The 17,902-nt window shown below is 47.9% G+C and overlaps 1 protein-coding gene across 1 annotated transcript in view; it reads left to right on the top strand.

The window, feature by feature from the left end:
* LOC106825765 (mucin-16-like) overlaps window positions 1–17,902 on the top strand; it is a 75,497-nt gene that overhangs the window by 45,125 nt on the left and 12,470 nt on the right. Inside the window, exons 37-54 of the mRNA XM_070491477.1 lie at window positions 166–231; window positions 1,825–1,949; window positions 2,081–2,148; window positions 4,041–4,213; window positions 4,334–4,369; window positions 4,844–4,968; window positions 5,254–5,321; window positions 5,938–6,110; window positions 6,224–6,259; window positions 6,808–6,843; window positions 8,400–8,524; window positions 8,619–8,686; window positions 9,141–9,313; window positions 9,602–9,637; window positions 12,729–12,853; window positions 12,946–13,013; window positions 16,244–16,416; window positions 17,812–17,847. Coding sequence (XP_070347578.1) covers window positions 166–231; window positions 1,825–1,949; window positions 2,081–2,148; window positions 4,041–4,213; window positions 4,334–4,369; window positions 4,844–4,968; window positions 5,254–5,321; window positions 5,938–6,110; window positions 6,224–6,259; window positions 6,808–6,843; window positions 8,400–8,524; window positions 8,619–8,686; window positions 9,141–9,313; window positions 9,602–9,637; window positions 12,729–12,853; window positions 12,946–13,013; window positions 16,244–16,416; window positions 17,812–17,847 — 1,710 coding nt within the window. The remainder of the gene's footprint in view (window positions 1–165; window positions 232–1,824; window positions 1,950–2,080; window positions 2,149–4,040; window positions 4,214–4,333; window positions 4,370–4,843; window positions 4,969–5,253; window positions 5,322–5,937; window positions 6,111–6,223; window positions 6,260–6,807; window positions 6,844–8,399; window positions 8,525–8,618; window positions 8,687–9,140; window positions 9,314–9,601; window positions 9,638–12,728; window positions 12,854–12,945; window positions 13,014–16,243; window positions 16,417–17,811; window positions 17,848–17,902) is intronic.

Raw genomic sequence — 17,902 nt, 5'->3', positions numbered from 1 at the left:
AGTCCCTCCTCCCCAAGTCCAGGGCCTCATGGAGGAAGGGTCCTGGTTACTCACTTACCCCCACCTCTGCCTTCTGTGACTCAGGCTGGGCATCAAGCCCTCTCTCTCTGGCATCTCCAAGGTGATGAGATGGCATCATTCTCATTTCTGGTGCTCTCTCCTCAGTTTCTGTGGCATCCACACCCTCCTTGAGAACATCCACGGCACCAATCTCCCTCTCCAGCTCTACAGGTGAGAACCTTCTCTCCATGTCTCCTTCCTTCCCACCTACTTGCCTCCATGTTTAGCAATGAGAAAGACAAGAAAGTACACACAGGCAGGTCAAAGCAAGGGGACAGGGTAGGGAGGATGAACCTTTGGGGCCACACCCTCACCACAGACCAGTCCAAGGCCATCCCTGGGTTTGGAGAGCTCTGTGACTCCAGGTGTTCAATCCTAAACTGAAGGAGTGGCTCCTAGTAATCTACTCTTGGCTTTCTGTTAAGGTTTTGTATCAGTTAGCTTGCTTACAAACAACATAACCAATGACCCCCAAATTTAATGGATTAAAACAATCATTTGCTGCTGCTCGCTAGTATATTGGTCAGCTGGGCACTCCTCTAGTCTGAACTAAGCTTCCTTATGTATCTACAATCACCTGCAGATTGCTAGTGACTCTGCTTCTGGAGGATGCCTGACTGATGGTTAGGGTGCCGCAGTTCTCCTTCACATAACCTCTCATCATCCAACAGACTGGCTTTGGCTGGTTCAGATGGTGGTCATGGAGCCCCCAACACCGAGGAAGGGCAAGCCTCAATGCAAAAGCACTTTTCTCACCTCTGCTTGCATCACGTTTCTCTTGTCCCATTGGCCAAAGCAAGTCATGGCCAAGAAATAGACTCCCACGTCTTGGTGGAAGGGGCTGCAACACCACACTGAAGGGTGTAGATGCAGGGAGGTGAAGAATTTGTGGCTATTTTTACAATCTATCCCAGGTGACCTACCAGGGACCAGCTTGTGACCATGTTGGCCTTAAGGGACCTGGAGGGGTCAGTTAGTGAGAACAGACCCAGCAGTGCATTCTAAAACAATTCCCAAAGCTTCACCTTCTGCAACAACTGAATGGGAGTAGTCAAGGGTAAACCCAGAACTAATTCCCAAAGGGCAGAGACTAAAGGGGTCGGCAGAGAAAGTAGACACAATGGTAACAATGACAACAAAGCAATAACAGCAGCTTTCATTGTCACATAACCGAGGCTCTTCTTTACATGTATGACCTTCAACCCCTGCAGGTAGACACTGCTATTTCTCCATTGAAGAGAGGCATAGAGTGGTTCTTGGCAAGCTCAGTGATTTTCTGAGGTCACACAACCAATAGATGGGCAGGACTCAACTCTAAGTCATTCAAACACTAGAGTCAGAGCTTCTGCCCTAAAATAGCTGTGTGATGTTGGGGAAGTGATTTAACCTCTCTGAAGCTCATTTTCATCCTCTGTCAGTTGGGTATAGGTAACAGGACTCACCTCCAGGGGTTGGGTGAGGGGTGAGGAACACATGAGATCCTGGATGGAAAGTGCTACATAGCACAGAGTGTAGCATAAACTAAGCTCTTAACAAACATCAGCTGTTATTATTGCTGCTATTTTTATTGTCATTTTTATTATCATTACTATTAATAGAATAATAAAATAAAGCTTCCCATTCTGGGAGGAGACATTCTGAGCTCTTGCACCAGATGTGAGTGCACTGGGCAACTGAGATGTGGATCCAGACTCTCCTTGATGACCCCTAAATCTAGCTCAGGTGGTGACTCAGGGTGTGACTTCTCTCCTAACCTCACTGCAGTCTCTGGACCTGACCTGGTTCCCTTCACCCTTAACTTTACCATCATCAACCTGCGCTACATGGAGGACATGCAGCCTCCTGGCTCAGCGAAGTTCAACAAAATAGAGAAGGTTTTGCAGCGCCTGGTGAGAGTCCGCCTCTCCCCTGCCCCTCCCACCTCTCCCTGCCTCCCAACTGATGCTGGCCCTGCCCACCTCATCCTGGTCCTGCTCTTGTCCTATGCAGTCTTTCTACTCACCTCTCTCTCCTTCAACAGCTCAGACCCTTGTTCAAGAACACCAGTGTTGGTCCCATATACTTTGGCTGTAGACTAACTTCGCTCAGGTAAGACCTCCAGAGAAGACGGCCCGGTGACACATAGTGGAGATTCTTACCCACAGTCCTCTAGGTCTGGGGCCTCCCATTAGCCTCAGTCCTTTGCAACTCTCCACCTGGGACAGCTACTGTGCCTCAGGCTCCTGACCCCCAGGCCCTGCTCTGGACCTTCCCATCCTCTTGAGCCTCAAATCTCCCATGCATTATTGACTAGGAACAAAACGACAAAATGTAGCACCCCAAAAGTATGCACCAAATTCCTTCATAAAGGACACACCCACAGACTCCCGTGCCTCCAACCCCACACAGCATATAAACATTTCTGAAGGCTAACATACAGCGAGCACTTAGTATGTGTCAGACTTTGGGGTTCTTGACACACAGTCACTATTGACATTCTGGGTTAGATAAATAAAGTTGTGGATGGCTGTCCTCTTCACTCTAGGATATTCATCAGCATCTTGGCTTCTGCCCACTAGATGCCTCCAGCACTCCAGTTGCTCAAAGTTGTGACAACCAAAAATGTCTCCAGGCATTGCCAATTGTCCCCTGAGAGTGCAAATCCAAGGGGACAGCTATATGGTTCCCATACATCATCTCCCTGAACTCTTTTAACATCACTATTAATATCCTCATTTTACCGTGAAGCGTTAAGGCACAGAGATGTTAAGGAACTTTCCCAAAGCCAGTAGTTGCCCATTGGTAGAGCCAGGATTCCAACCCTGTCTCCTCAGAGCCCATGCTTTTTCTGCTAAGCTTTGCCTCTTTTCTTTTGGAAGAACCATAGGTTCACATCCCTTCCCCATGAGCCCAGCCTGCAATTCTCTGCTCCCTTCTGGTGCAGACTTGTGGAACTCCCTAGTTCAGCTAGTGATGGGGGTTCCAGAATATGAATAGCCAGCTCCATTCTGAGGTCTCTAGAAGGTTTAGCTTCAGTGGGCATCTCCCTGGAATTTTCTCCATGCCTCCAAAATTAGAATTTGAGAAAGGATTTCCTCCCTGAAGTGCTAGGAGAGAGAGAGATGGAAGGAAGTCATCTTTCTTAGAGCCTAGCCTAGGATGCTGATGCACCCACAGCAAAAGGGGCCTCCCCACTCCCCTGGCCTGGAGTTCCACAGATTTTCTTTCCTTCCACAGATGTTGCTTGAGCACCTGCTGTGTCCAAGCTCTGCTCAGCTCTGAAAACTCGATGGGGACCAAAGCATAGACTCTGCCCTCAAAAAGAGTGCATCATGTTAATGATCTATAAATGTATGCAAACATATGTATACATATTAACTAATAGTAAACATATAATTAATAGTAACAATAATGGAAAATAAAATAATAGCAGCAGACGCTCACTTAGCACTTAGGATGTACCAGATACTATTCTAAGCACATTACTTCTATCCATAGATTTAATCCTCACAAGATACACGTGGGTACCATGATTACACCCATTTTATAGATGAGAAACCAAGGTCCAGAGAGACTTGAAGTGCTGAGAGGTGAGAGAAGTATAGTGGATCTAGGAAGAACTGAGATGGGAGCTCATACCTGGAGAGCAGTAGGCGATGGCCAGGAGACACCACTCCATGCCGGGAGGAGTGTTTCAGGGAGAGGGAACACAGGTGGAGAAAGCAGTGGCTAAGGTAGAGAGAGCATGCAGGACAGAAATACTCAAAAGCAAGGGGAAGGTGGAGAGGTGAGCCGGGCAGGCCTGGATGCCGTGTTGTGCTTGTTGGGACGTTGGGCTTCACCCACAGCCAGTAAGGAGCCAAGGAAGGATTTCAGCAAATGTCTGTTGACAAGAGCCCCAGCACTTTCCAACTTTCCCTACGGTACCCCCCACAACATTCTCAAGGACCTTCCACAGATGACTCCTCATTGTCTCTACCCCTGTATCCCTCCCTCCACAGACCTGAGAATGATGGAGCAGCCACTGGCGTGGATGCTGTCTGCACCCACCACCCTGACCCCGTGGGCCCAGGGCTGGACAGAGAGCAGCTGTACCGGGAGCTGAGCCAGTTGACCCAAGGCATCACCAAGTTGGGTCCCTACACCCTGGACCAGAACAGTCTCTATGTCAATAGTGAGCAGTGGCCACCTTTGCTTTGCTGAATTATTGAGCCTGCATTCTCACCCTCCATGCCTTCTTTATTCCTTCTCCACCTCCAGCACCTTCTCTCTCTCTTTCCCTCTCTCTCTGCAGGTTACACCAACCAGACTTCAGAAACTACTCCCGGTGGTGAGTACTCAGTGGTCTTCTGAAGGCCCCCACCAGGGAAGGAAGCAGCAAGGCCCTGTCCACATCTCCAGCTGTCAGGGAGGGAAAGAGTCCAGGACACAGGCTGGGAAATCATTTCAATGAGTCATCTGTGAATCACCTCTGTGTTATCTGCTGAACACAGAAAAGTGGCCACTAAATGTTGGTTGGGTGGATGGATGGAGGAAAGTAAGTGAACAATTGAACTGAATAAGAATGGTGGGTTGTAGACGGTCTCCTTTAAAGCTTCATAGCTTCCAAATCTTTCCCTCTTTCCCCTGAAGCATTTGATGGTCTAACATTGTCCATACTGGTTATTCTGGCATCACCCCAAGCACCCTCAGCCATCGCTGTGGTCTCCAGCGAGATGGCTGTGGTTCTCAGGGCTATGGTGCCAGGCCCTGCCCCCATTCAGCTGGACTCAGCATGGTCTCTCCTCTCCTTCCCCTGCTGCAGCCACAGAACCACCCCTGGTGCCTTTCACCATCAACTTCACCATCACCAACCTGCACTATTTGGAGGACATGTGGCCTCCAGGCTCTTTGAAATTCAACACCACAGAGAAGTCCCTGCAGTCCCTGGTGAGAGCCCTGCTCACTCCATCCAGCCCCACCCATTGATGCCAGCCCTGCCCGCCTCACCTCTGCCCCACCCATTGATGCCGGCCCCACCCAGGAAGCCAATTCCACCCACCTAACCTCCATCCTGCATACTGATGCCAGCCCTGCCCACTCATGACCACCTCTCAACTCCTGCCCCATCCCCTGGTGCTAGGCTCGCCCTCTTCACTCTTGCCCCACTCATCAGATGACCATCTTGCCCTGGCTTTCAACCTATCTATTTGCTTCCCATTCCCTCATCCACAGCTTAGACCCTTGTTCAAGAACACCAGTGTGGGCCCCCTGTACTCCGGCTGCAGACTGACTCTGCTCAGGTGAGACCTTGGAATAACCAGCCAGGGCTGACTCCAGTGCTCTCAGACCTGAGGAGGAGTTTGGTTTGCTTCCTCCCTGACCTCTCTGTCAATGTCCTCCACAGAGGTGGAATTCAGGAGGCACTGACTCCAGGACCAACACCTCATCTGATTGTAACTCTCCCTGCTAAGTGTCCCCAGATTCTGCAAAGCCCATCAGCAGGATTGGGCCCTAGCCTGGTCATCCTTCTGAATTCCCTCCTCCTCTCCCTTTGACCAATAGGGGCATTTCCTTTAGGTCTTCAATTCTGTCCCCGGGATTTCTCCCAAGACAAGCATGGCTTTTCCACTGACTTTAATCTCAAATTCCAGCTTTTCACCTGTCTCAAGTATGAGCTCTCCTGTCCCCCTGCCCTGAGGAAGTAGGCTTCTGCCTTGCAATTTAATGGTAATTTTCCCACCTACTGACTCGGCTCACAGTTCCAGGCTTGCTGGAAGTCAGCGCACCCAGAGAATCTAAGTCTAATTTCTCACCTCTCTACTAGCCTTCTCATTTCCTCTGTCCCACCCCCAGGGATCTCAGGACTCCTCCCTAGGGACTCCATTTATTGTCATCCCCTTCACCCTCCCTTCCCAGGCCTGAGAAGAATGGGGCAGCCACTGGAGTGGATGCTGTCTGCACTCACCGCCCTGACCCCAAGGGCTGGAGCCTGGACAGAGAGCGGCTGTACTGGGAGCTGAGCCAGCTGACACATGGTGTCACTCAGCTGGGCTCCTACACCCTGGACCGGGACAGTCTCTACATCAACGGTGAGGGGCTGTCATCTTTCTTTGCATTTCAACAGGTCCCACATCCTCTGTCTCCATTCTTCCCTTTACCTCATCCCGCCCCCACCTCAACCAATGTCCCTCTATCTGTGCAGGTTACACCCACAAGATCAAGGCAGCCACCCCCAGCAGTGAGTATTCTGAGGCTTCAGAAGTCTCTACAACCCTCTGAGTGCCAGCCCTTAGGAATGGAAGAGGCCAGGAGCCCACTGCCTCCACTCCCCATCCCCACCTCACCTCCAGGCTCAGAAAACAAGGACCAATGCCCTTTAAAGCCCCAGACGTGGGCACCACCTTCTTGGCATCTCCAGGATGATGAGGTCCCCAACCCAAGTCCCTGGGCTATTTTCTCCCCAGCTTCTGTGATGATAGTGTCTTCATCAATGGTGAAGAGCTGTGTTGGGTGTGGGTCTCCTCCTCCACACTGAGTGGGCTGTGCTGCAACAGATTGCGCGCCAAGTTCACCTCTATGGGGGCCTCACATTTCAGAGTGCTTTGAGCAAGTCTTTAGCCTCTCCGAGGATGGGAGGGTGGATTTTCTCTCTTCTAGGTGAGCACTCTGTCTTCCTTTTAAGAAGCCACAGCTGTGATGGTCCAGCTGCCATCTCTCCAATGGCCGAGTTGCTTCTTCATTGTCTCTCCCTCCCACCTTCCTCAGCATCGCTCCCTCTATTTGCAGGTTACAGTCATCCAGCCTTAGCCACCACCCCAAATAGTGAGTATTTCAGACTTCTGTGCACCTGTGACCACTGTCCTGCCCCCAGAAATGGGAGCTGCTCAACCAGCCAACTCTTCCCCACTGTCATTCACCATCTGGACGGAAAGGAGTCCAGAGGACATGCATAGAAATGTGGCCTGAGAGGTAACAGGACTTATCTCCCACCTCCCACCTCACACAACCGAGGATGATATCCTAACTCCAGACTAAATGGTGCATAGAGAGAGGTGTACATTTTATAACGAGAGCCACCACCACTGCCACCATTTCCTTAAAGGTATAGCACACTTTGGATGCGATTCCTGATTGTTTTTTCCCTCAGCTGCTGTGACCTCCACATCCTTCCCAGTGTCCTTTCTGGCTCCATCCCCCACATCCTGCTCACAGATAGGAAGGCTCTTACTGGTACCAAAATCATTCGTACAAAATCATTTGTACCAGATCACTTCTTCCCTCGTTGCTCACTCATCTGAGGTAACTCATCCATTTCTGTGGATTTCAGAGATCATCTAGCTGCTCTGAATCCAAACCCTGAGTCCAGCCCACACCACACAGCAGCTCCTGACCCTTGGTCCACCCACCTCCTGGACATCACCCAGTCTGTGGCCCTGGAGTCACCATCTTCTCCCAAACTTGCTCTATCTCCTGATCACCAAAGGCAGGGACATGGGCGCCAACCTGCACCCTCCCTCCCACTCACCTCCCTCATCCATCCATCACCAAATCATCTCTTCTCCCTTTGGGATCTCTCTCGAGTCCTTCCTTTCTCTGCATATGCATCACTCTGCCTTTATTCAGCCACTGCCATTTTTCACTAGGACGACTGCAGTAGCCTCCATTCTGGTTTCCTACAGTCCTCCACACGGCAGCTGCAGCGTCCCTGCCAGTGTACCTATGTCCATATGATTCCTGCCTGATTGACAATCTTTGGATGATTCCACCTGCTCTACAAATTGTTTTCAAACCCCTGTGCTGCATAGTCACTCCCTCCTCTTTTGGGACTCAGAGAATCCCTCCAGCCTCACATCTAGGCTTCCCTGTGACCATAACAAAAGGACTTCAAGTTCCTTGAGTTCACTTGCTCTGTAGTCCTGCTGGGCCTTTACCTAGGCTTGTCCTTTTGCTTGAGCTCTCTTACCACTTGCTCAGCTCCTGTGACCTAACTCTTACTCATGCTTTTGGTCACACCTGAAATGATGCTTCATCTGGGAAGCTTTCCTCAGTCACTGGTTGGCTGCTCCTCCTGGAACTGCCTAGCCCCCAGTTTCCACTGAAGCATAATGGTCTGGTCCACACAATTGAGAGATTATGCTCTATTTGTCCCATAAGAGCCCAGCACCGAGCCTCACATACATTAGGTGTTCAATAAATGCTCACTGAGTGAATGAGTGAAGGTTCTTGATATCTTTGGAATTCCATAATGTTCTCCTTCAGGTCCTGTAGCCCATGACTGTATTTAGTCCTCTGCTGCTGCCCCTTGGTTAGAGCCCCAGGCAACCCTGGTCATTATTATGGTCCCAAGTGGACACCTTTCTCTTCCTCCCCCACTGCAGCCCCTGGCCTCACCCTGGCGTCCTTCACCTTGAACTTCACCATCACCAACATGCATTACACAGAGGACATGGGGCGCCCAGCTTCCTCAAAGTTCAACGCCACTGAGAGGATCCTACAACACCGGGTGAAAACCTCTTGATGACCACTGTTAGCCCACCTCACTCCTGCCCACATAGCCACTCAGCCCTTCTGCTCACTGCCTCCTCTTTCTCCACCAGCTCCGGCTGTTGCTCAATAAGACCAGTATCGGTCCCCTCCACACTGGTTGCAGACTGGCCTCACTCAGGTGAGACACCAGATGGAATGATTCGTTGGATCAGGTGGACCTTCGTTCACCAGCCAGGAGGGCTCAGTTGCTGGGCATGCTCCTGGAACCAGTGGCCTCCAGCACCCACCGTGATCTCTTCATGCCTTCTTCAAGCCTAGTGGATGAGAATGCTCAAGGCTTGGAAATGAGGCATTGTGTTTAGAGTTTATGGAATCCCGATGATATTTAGTTTCAAATGAAGGCTCTCTTCTTAGAAGAGGGCTAGCCACTGTATCCTGTCTTCAAATTCTAATTAAAGTGTTTTCTGTCCTTAATTGTGAGGGGGTTGTCTCAGACAAGAAACACTTAGGATAGCCCCTCCAGACATCAGACCGAGCCCCTCAGCATCTCCATCAGCCTCCTCCCTTCCACTTTCCACACCCGGAAGGACCCCTGCTCGGTATCCCACATCCCCATCTTCTTCCTTCCCCAGGCTTGAGAAGGGTGGAGCAGCCACCAGAGTGGACATTGTGTGTACTTTTCACTCTGACCCTGCGGGGCCTGAACTGGACAGAAAGCAACTCTACTGGGAGCTGAGCAATGGGACACATGGCATGACGCAGCTGGGCTCCTTCACCCTGGACAAGGAAAGCCTCTATGTCAATGGTGAGGGGCTATAGCCATGGTCTCTCTCCTAGTCAGAGATTTATGTTGCCTCCATTTCTCTGAAGTAAGCTATGGTCCATCTTTTTCTCCTTCTGGTCTGGGTTTAATCTTCCCGTCACAGGGTGATCATTAAGTCCAGCCACCTTCTGACTTGTTGCCTCTCTTAAATGTCCCTCCACTGCCTCTTCCATTCTGCTTCTCCCACAAAGGTCCCTGAATCCTCCCTCTCCCTTAATCCTTTGTGTTCACTCCAACTCTTGCTCAGCTCCTCTCGCCATCTCTCTACAGGTTACACCTATGGAGCTGTAGCCCCGACTACTACCAGTGAGTATTTCTGGCCTTATCTCCTGGGCTCTTTCCCCATTTGGGGTTGAGGAGCAGTTGTTCTCCTTCACCCCATGCCTTTGGTGAGGGAAACTCCGAAAGAGCCCCTAATTCATCCCTTCTCTCTCTCCCAGGTTCTGGTGGAGAGTCCTAGCCCAGGGTGAGAAAACCTTAGACACAGACGTGTTCTCCGCCCCATTCTGCCCTCACATGGTTTTCACTTTAATTGTCTTACAGCCCTGCCCTTGGTCCTCCTTTCTTCTCCTTTTATTCCTATCTCTGCTTGTTGATCTGAGAGGTTCTCCACATCAGTGTTGTACCAGTTGTGGTTGGATTTCCAGTGAACATTTGTTGAAACTGATCACCTTCCAGGCACCATGCTAAGTTACACACTGTGTTAGTTTGCTATGGCTGTCGTAAAAAAATACCGTATGCTGGGTGGCTCAAACAACAGAAGTATATTTTCTCACAGTCTAGAGGCTGGTGTCCAAGTTCAAAGGACCATCAGGGTTGGTTTCTCCCAAGGCCATCTCCTTGGTTGCAGATGACCGCCCTCTTGCTGCCTCTTCATGTGACTGTCCCTCTGCACACACATTCCTGGTGTCTCTCTGTGTCCTAATTTCCTCTCCTCATAAGGACATCAGTCAGAGTGGAATAGTGCCCGTCCCGCAGCCTCATTTTAACTTACTTACCTCTTTAAAGGCCATATCTCCAAATACAGTCACCTACTGAGGGACTAGGAACTAGCTCTTCAAAATATGACATTTGGGGGTACACAATTCATTTCAGAACACATACACTCCACCCTTTAATTCTGACTGCAACCATGTCACTTGGCTCCATTTCACAGATGAGGAAACCCAGACTCAGAGAGGCTTTCAAGTCACACAGCAAATAAATAGCAGAACCTGGAGTTCTTATCACTCTCAAATTTGTGATCCCACTCTTGATGCTTTTCACCATCAGTTAATTTATTCCTAAAGATATACTGATTTTAGGTACACACCTATTATATGCAGGAACTCCCTTTGCATCCCCAGCAAACCCTTGTAGGTTTTCAAGGATTAATTGCCCTTGCATTAGGGGTGTGTTTTCTCAATCCCCTCAAACTATCCCTGGGTCAATCACTGGCCTTTTACATCAAAGCAGCCTCTCTCACTCCTTCCAACCACAGCAGGGTTCTGGGCTCCTGTAGTCCAAAAACAGGTGTCTTTTCCCAAATTATAGGAAGAAAAATAAGTTAAAAGTCAGCTCCATTGACTCCTTTGTTTACCACTGTCCAGTCCTTGGAATAATTTCTGAGCATTTTAGGACCAAGTCAATGTCCATGGAGGGAAAGCAAGATGGACGGATAGAAGGAAGAAAAGATGAATGGAAGGAGAGAGGGAGAAAAGATGGATGAGCAGATGGAAGGAAGAAAAGATGAATGGAGGAAAAAAAAGAGGAGAAAGGGAGGAAAGATGTATAAATAGATGGAAGGACAAAATAAGGATGGGAGGAAAGAAAAATGGATGGATAGATGGAAGAAAAGATGGACAGAAGGATGCATAGAGGGAGGTATAAAGGGGAAGAAATAAAGAAGGAAAGGAGTGAGTTAGGAAGGAATGATGGATGGATGAATTGATGAATGAATGGATAGATGGATGGATGGATGGCTGATGGGATGGATAAAGGATTGGATGAAAGGATGGGTGGATAGTTAGATAGATGGTGGAAGAAAGCAAGGAAGGGATAGAGGGAAGAAGAAGAAAAAATGAATGGGTAGGAGGAAAGATGGAAGGAAGAAAGGGGAAAAGGAAGCTTGGAAGGAGTGATGAACAGAAGGGAGGAAGAGAGGGGAGTTTTTCTCCCAGAGTTTTGTCTTGACTATTTAGCTGCTGCATTGCTTATCTTTACTAGAGTCAGGCCACAGGACTTCTGGTCTTGCCTCAATCATTTGTTCTACTTCCCCTGGGCTCTACACAGGTCACCCCAATTATTGAGCACTGCGCCAGAATCAGTCTGAGCAAGAGCATAGCAGGTAGCAGGAGAGTTCACAAGCAAGGACTCGGGGGTCAGAGGACCTGGGTCCAACCAGACTCTCCCTCCCTCCAGTGATGTGACCCCGGGCAGGCGACCATTTCTGTACTTTGGTTTCCTCCTTTGTTTAATGTGGGTAATTCTAGTACCCAGCATATATTTATCCGTGTAAAAAGCTCTGTACATACTAAGTGATCAAAAAGCATTTGCTTATTTATTTTATGTAATAAACCCTTACACAGTGTTTACTCCATGCCCAGCACTGTGCTTAAGTGCTTTACAAATATTAACTTGTTTAAACCGCATAACAACCTTTGAAGTAGGAATCATTATGATCTCATCTTACAGATGAGTAAATTGAGGTGTGGAGAGGTTGGTTATAGCTGCTAGGATTGTTGGCTTTTCTAACCAAATGCACAGAAGATTGGCATACCTAGTTATAAGGGCAGGAAAGATAGATGATAGGCTATGGTTGATAGGTAGATAGATAGATAGATAGATAGATAGATAGATAGATAGGTGATAGATAGATAGGTGATAGATAGATAGGTGATAGATAGTGATTAGATAGATAGATAGATAGATAGATAGATAATAAATAGATAGATAGATCTCCTCTTCTGATGACCAGATATGCCAACCTTCTATGCAGAGGTCTAAAAAGCCAACAATCCTGGAAGATATAGATATAGATCTATCTATCCACATAGAGAGAGAGAGAGAGAGACCGAGGCACCGAGAGACAGAGGTAGACGGGTAGAGCAGAGAGAATGTGGTTGAAAATCTCTGGGGTCATCAGTTCTGCATCAGTGTGGCAAATTGGAGCTTTTCCTCCTGGGAAAGTACAAGCCACGAGTGTTTTCACAGAGCCCTCCACTCCTGCATCTGGGAGGGAAGGCCATCTCAACCCCCCAAATCATTAGCCCTGCCATTACTTGCTACTGGAGTGTCTCCATTAACAAGTGACCCTCAGGCTTATGTGGAGGAGGATGTGAGGCTTTTGAAGCCCCAATCTAGGGTGGACGTAGGGCCCCCTGACCTCCCCTCGAGCCTCTCTCTGCATTTACCATAGCTGGAGAGGTCAGTGAGGAACCATTCACTGTGAACTTCACCATCGACAACCTGCGCTACTCAGCGGACATGGGTCGCCATGGCTCCCTCAAGTTCAACATCACAGACACCCTCATGCAGCACCTGGTGAGAGGACTCTTCCCCCTCCCGCTCTCCGTGACCCATCCTTGGGGCTGTTGCCCACCCCTGACCACCACTGGCTCTCGCTTCCTCTCCAGCTCAGCCCATTGTTCCAGAGGAGCAGCCTGGGTCCCCGCTATGCAGGCTGCAAGGTCACTTCCCTAAGGTGAGAATGCTCCCCCGCCCCATGACCCACCACCAAAGGACATGGACTTCTGACTATGGGGGCCACCCCCAGTTGCCACAGGCTATTCTTGGAGGGTCTTTTTCTGCATCCATTTTTTATTACATTATTAATTTTTGAAATTGTGAAAAAATACATATAGACATAAAATTAACCATTTTAACCATATTTAAGTGTGCAATTCAGTGGCATCGGTTACAGGCACAATATTGTGCATCCATCACCCCATCTAGTTCCAGAACTTTTGGTCACCCCAAGCAGAAACTCTGTACCCACTAGGCAGGTACTCTCCCATCTCTGGATCAGGTTGCGTTCTGTCGGGATTTATGAAGCACTTCTCCATTCCTATTCTCATTCCGCTGATGCCGATGGTACAGCTCCTCTGAAGCAGGTGGTGAGACCCACAGGGACAAGACGAGGACCACCCCTTCCCTCATCTAGTGGAGAAAACAGATACTAAGCAGGAGAATAAATACCTGTGTAAGGTGATTTCAAATGAGGTAAGGTGATGTGGAGCATAGATATAGAGTGATAGGAAAGCAGCTTAACCAGGGGACAGGATAGCGTCTCTGTGGAGGTGACTTCTGAACTGTGACCCAATTGGTAACAAAGATTCAACAATTAAAACTGTTCCAGGCAGGGAAACAGCATGTACAAAAGTCCTGAGATGGGAATGAGCTTGGCATGTTCAATGAACAGCAAGGATGCCAGTGTGGCTGGAGCAGAGAGGGAGAAAGAGAGGGGGAAGAGAGGGGATTTGAGATATCAGCAGGGTCTACACCGCGTAGAGTCTTGGAGGAAATTGATTTTTTGTATCCTTTCCTTTTTTCTATTTTATTGAGGTCATAATGGTTTACAATATTGTGAAATTTGAGGTGTACATTATTATTTACCAGTTTCTGTATAGACTGCATCATGCTCACCACCAGAGGTCTGATTTTTATCCGTCACCCTATATATGTGCCCCCTTACCCCTTTTGCTCACCCCCCAGCCCCATTCTGGTAGTCACTAATCTGTTTTCTTTGTCCATGTGTTTGCTTATCTTCTATATATGAGTGAAATCATGTGGTGTTTGTCTTTCTCTGGCTTATTTCACTTAACATAATACCCTCAAGGTCCATCCATGTCTATCCATGTTGTTTCAAATGGGATGACTTTGTCTTTTTGTGGCTGAGTAGTATTCCATTGTATATATATACCACATCTTCTTTATCCACTTGGGTTGCTTCCACATCTTGGCTATTGTGAATAGTGCTGCAATGAACACAGGGATGTGTAAGTCTCTTTGAATAGTTGATTTCAAGTTCTTTGGATAAACAACCAGTAGTGGGATGGCTGGGTCATATGGTATTTCTATTCTTAATTTTCTGAGAAATCTCCATACTGTTTGCCATAGTGGCTGCACCAGTTTGCACTCCCACCAGCAGTGTATGAGGGTTCCCTTTTCTCCACATCCTGTCCAACATTTGTTATTTTTTTGTCTTGCTAATTATAGCCATTCTAACAGGTTTAAGGTGCTATCTCATTATAGTTTTGATTTTCATTTCCCTAATAATTAGTGATGTTGAAAATCTTTTCATGTGCCTGTTGGCCATCTGTATATCTGTGGAAAAATGTCTGTTCATATCCTCTGCCCAATTTGTGATCTGGTTGTTTGTTTTGTTGTTGTTGAGTTGTATGCATTCTTTATATATTTTGGAGATTAACCTCCTGTCAGATGTATGATTTGCAAATATTTTCTCCCAGCTACTGGGTTGTCTTTTCGTTTTGTCACTGGTTTCCTTTGCCTTGCAGAAGCTCTTTAGTCTGATGTAATGCCTTTTGTTTATATTTTCTTCTGTTTCCTATGTCTGAGTAGACATGGTATTGAAAAGATGCTACTAAGATTGATGTCAAAGAATGTACTGCCTGTATTTTCTTCTAGGAGTTTTATGGTTTCAAGTCTTTAATCCATTTTGTGTTACTTTTTGTGCATGGTATAAGATAATGGTCTACTTTCATTCTTTTGCATGTGGCTGTCCGGTTTTCCCAGCACCATTTATTGAAGAGACTTTCCTTTCTCCACTGTATGTTCTTGGCTCTTTTGTCAAATATTAGCTGTCTGTAAATGTGTGGTTTTATTTGTTGGCTTTCAGTTCTGTTCCATTGATCTGTGTGTCTGTTTTTGTACCAGTACCATGTTGTTTTGATTACTATGGCTTTATAGTATATTTTGAAGTCAGAGATTGTCATGCCTACAGCTTTGTTCTTTTTCCTCAGGATTGCTTTTGCTATTCGGGGTCATTTGTTGTTCCATAGAAATTTTAGGATTCTTTGTTCTAAGGAAATTGATTTTTTAAATTGTGGTAAAATATACATAACATAAAAATTACCATCTGAATCATTTTAAGTGTCCTTTTCAGTAGTATTATGTTCACATTGCTGTGCAACCAATCTCTAGAACTTGCAAAATTGAAACTATATCCCTTAGAGAACGACTCTCCAGTTCCCTCTACCCCCAGATTTTGGCCACCACCATTCTACTTTCTGTCCGTATGGACTTGACCACTCTGGGTACCTCATATAAGTGAAATCATATGTATTTGTCATTTTTTTACTGGCTTATTTCACTGAGCATAATATCCTCAAGATTCATTCACGTTGTAGCATGTGTCAGAAGTTCCTTCCTTTTAATGGCCAAATAATATTCCACTGTGTGTATGTATCATCGTTGGTTTATCCATTCATCAGGACTTTAGTTTTTACATGGAGAAGTAATGTACTGGAGGCTTGGGCTTCAACATGACAACAGTGAACTATGCTGTTCCTTTACCTGACCACATGGAGATCACCATCTGGAGGAAGTAGGGACAAATAATATATGCTCACACAGTGGGTGACCAGGGCTGTGATGGGGGAAGCATGGGCACTGTGGGAACCGGAAGAGGCCCCTGAACCAGCTGGCAGGGTTCTTAGAGGAGGAGGAGGAGGTGTCTAAGCTGAGACCTGAAGGATGAGCGGGGAATTACCCAGGTAAGGAGAGAAGGGGAGAGACTTCCAGACAGAAGTCACTGTATGTGCAAAGATCCTGGGGTGAGAGAGTATGGCCCAATGGAGAAACTGTGAATGGTTCAACAAGGCTGGAACACACAGTGTGAGATGTGTAGTGACCACAGCAGGAGAGGTGCCAAGTGGGCTGCATTCCCCTAAAGGTCAACCTCTCCTTCTCCAGGTCTGTGAAGAATGGTGCCAAGACAGGAGTGGACATCCTCTGCACCTACCGGCAACCCCCTAGTGGCCTGGGTCTGCCTGCCAAGCAAGTGTTCCATGAGCTGAGCCGGCAGACCCGTGGCATCACCCGGCTGGGCCCCTATTCTCTGGATAAAGACAGCCTCTACCTCAATGGTGAGTGGTTCTCAGCCTACCTCACTGGGGCCACGCCTGAATCCTAGAAGGCTCTTCATTTACCAGTCAGTTCTCTAGGGGAAAACTTGGGACAAACTCAGGTGTGAATCTCGACTCCACACTGACCCCACACAGCCACCCTGAAAGGCTGGTCCTTGATTAAACCCATTTTGCAGATGAAGAAACTGAGGCTCAGGAAGGTTAAGTAATTTGCCCAAGTGAGTGTAGCTTGAGAGTGGTACAGCCAGGGCATGAGCCCCAGTTGTCAGCATCCAACGCTGTGCTCCACTCGACACATTAACTCATAGAAGAGTCTTTGAAGGGGGCCCTGGGGAGAGCAAACCCAACATCTCTCTCCCCTCCCTGCTTTCTTCTCAGCCTCAACCAGGGATGGGCTTCCCTCCTGGGTGGGGCCCTGAGGCCAGGAGGGAGGCAGGCTCTCTGAACATCTGAAGGGCCCAAGCTTTGGACCTACTGGACATTAGCCTAGAATCCAGGAAGGGACAGCATTTACGATGGTGACTCTCATTTTGGGCTCTAAGATGCAGAGTTTGGCCATGGGGAGGTTGATTGGAATGACTCAATTTCCCTCCTCTCTGTGTCCAACCTGGTAATGGCATTTGGCAACTCACACTGCCTTATCTCCATAGCCCCATCAGGTGGGAGGAAACGATCCTGGTCCTGTATGACCCATTTTAGCAAAGAGGGAGATGGAGGTACAGAGAAGAGAAGGGACCTGACCACACCCCCAGGAGGTCTGTGGCCAGTCTGGGTCTTGATGTTCTGAGTTCACATCTGTTCCCATCACCTCGGCCACTGCAAGGGCCAGTTTAGGATTTTCTGCTCGTAAACCGCACAATGTACATGCTTCATTTTGTTCACTCGTTCAGCATTGACCAAGCATCTACCATAACCCAGGCCTTGTGCTGGCACAGGGATGGAGGTTGGCTACACGCACAACAGTCCTAATGTAGCTCCAGTGAGGCAGAGACTGTTATGTTCAGTGCTGTCTTCCCCAAATGTAACGGAACCTGGCACATTGTAAGCTCTCAATAAATACTTATTGGATGGAGGGATAGACTGGAGGGAGGGTGGAGGGGCAGATGGTGGGACGGATAGATATGTTGGGGGATGAATGTGTGAACATAAATATGACGGGAGCCTCTTGTTGGGGGCATGATGGAGAGGAGGGTAGGGAAAAATAATTTCCAATCAAAAGATCAGGAAAGCCTTTATTAGTGGAGATGATGTTTGAGTCTGATCTTAGAAGACATGTAGATGAGCACGTTGTACAGAGGGAAGGGCATCCAGGCAGGAACCCCACATGGACAAAGGCATAGAACATTTGAGATTGTTTTGCCATCTCCCCTTAACATGTGACTTTTTGGTTTCCAGGTTATAATGAACGTGGTCCGGATGAGCCTCCTACAAGTATGTATCTTTGCCACCAGTGCCCATTTCAGCCTCAATGGGTCTTGACAAAACT

This window comes from Equus asinus, chromosome 20 (genome assembly GCF_041296235.1).
Source record: "Equus asinus isolate D_3611 breed Donkey chromosome 20, EquAss-T2T_v2, whole genome shotgun sequence".
NCBI classification, from domain to species: domain Eukaryota; kingdom Metazoa; phylum Chordata; class Mammalia; order Perissodactyla; family Equidae; genus Equus; species Equus asinus.
This window is presented reverse-complemented; position numbering and strand designations above follow the sequence as displayed.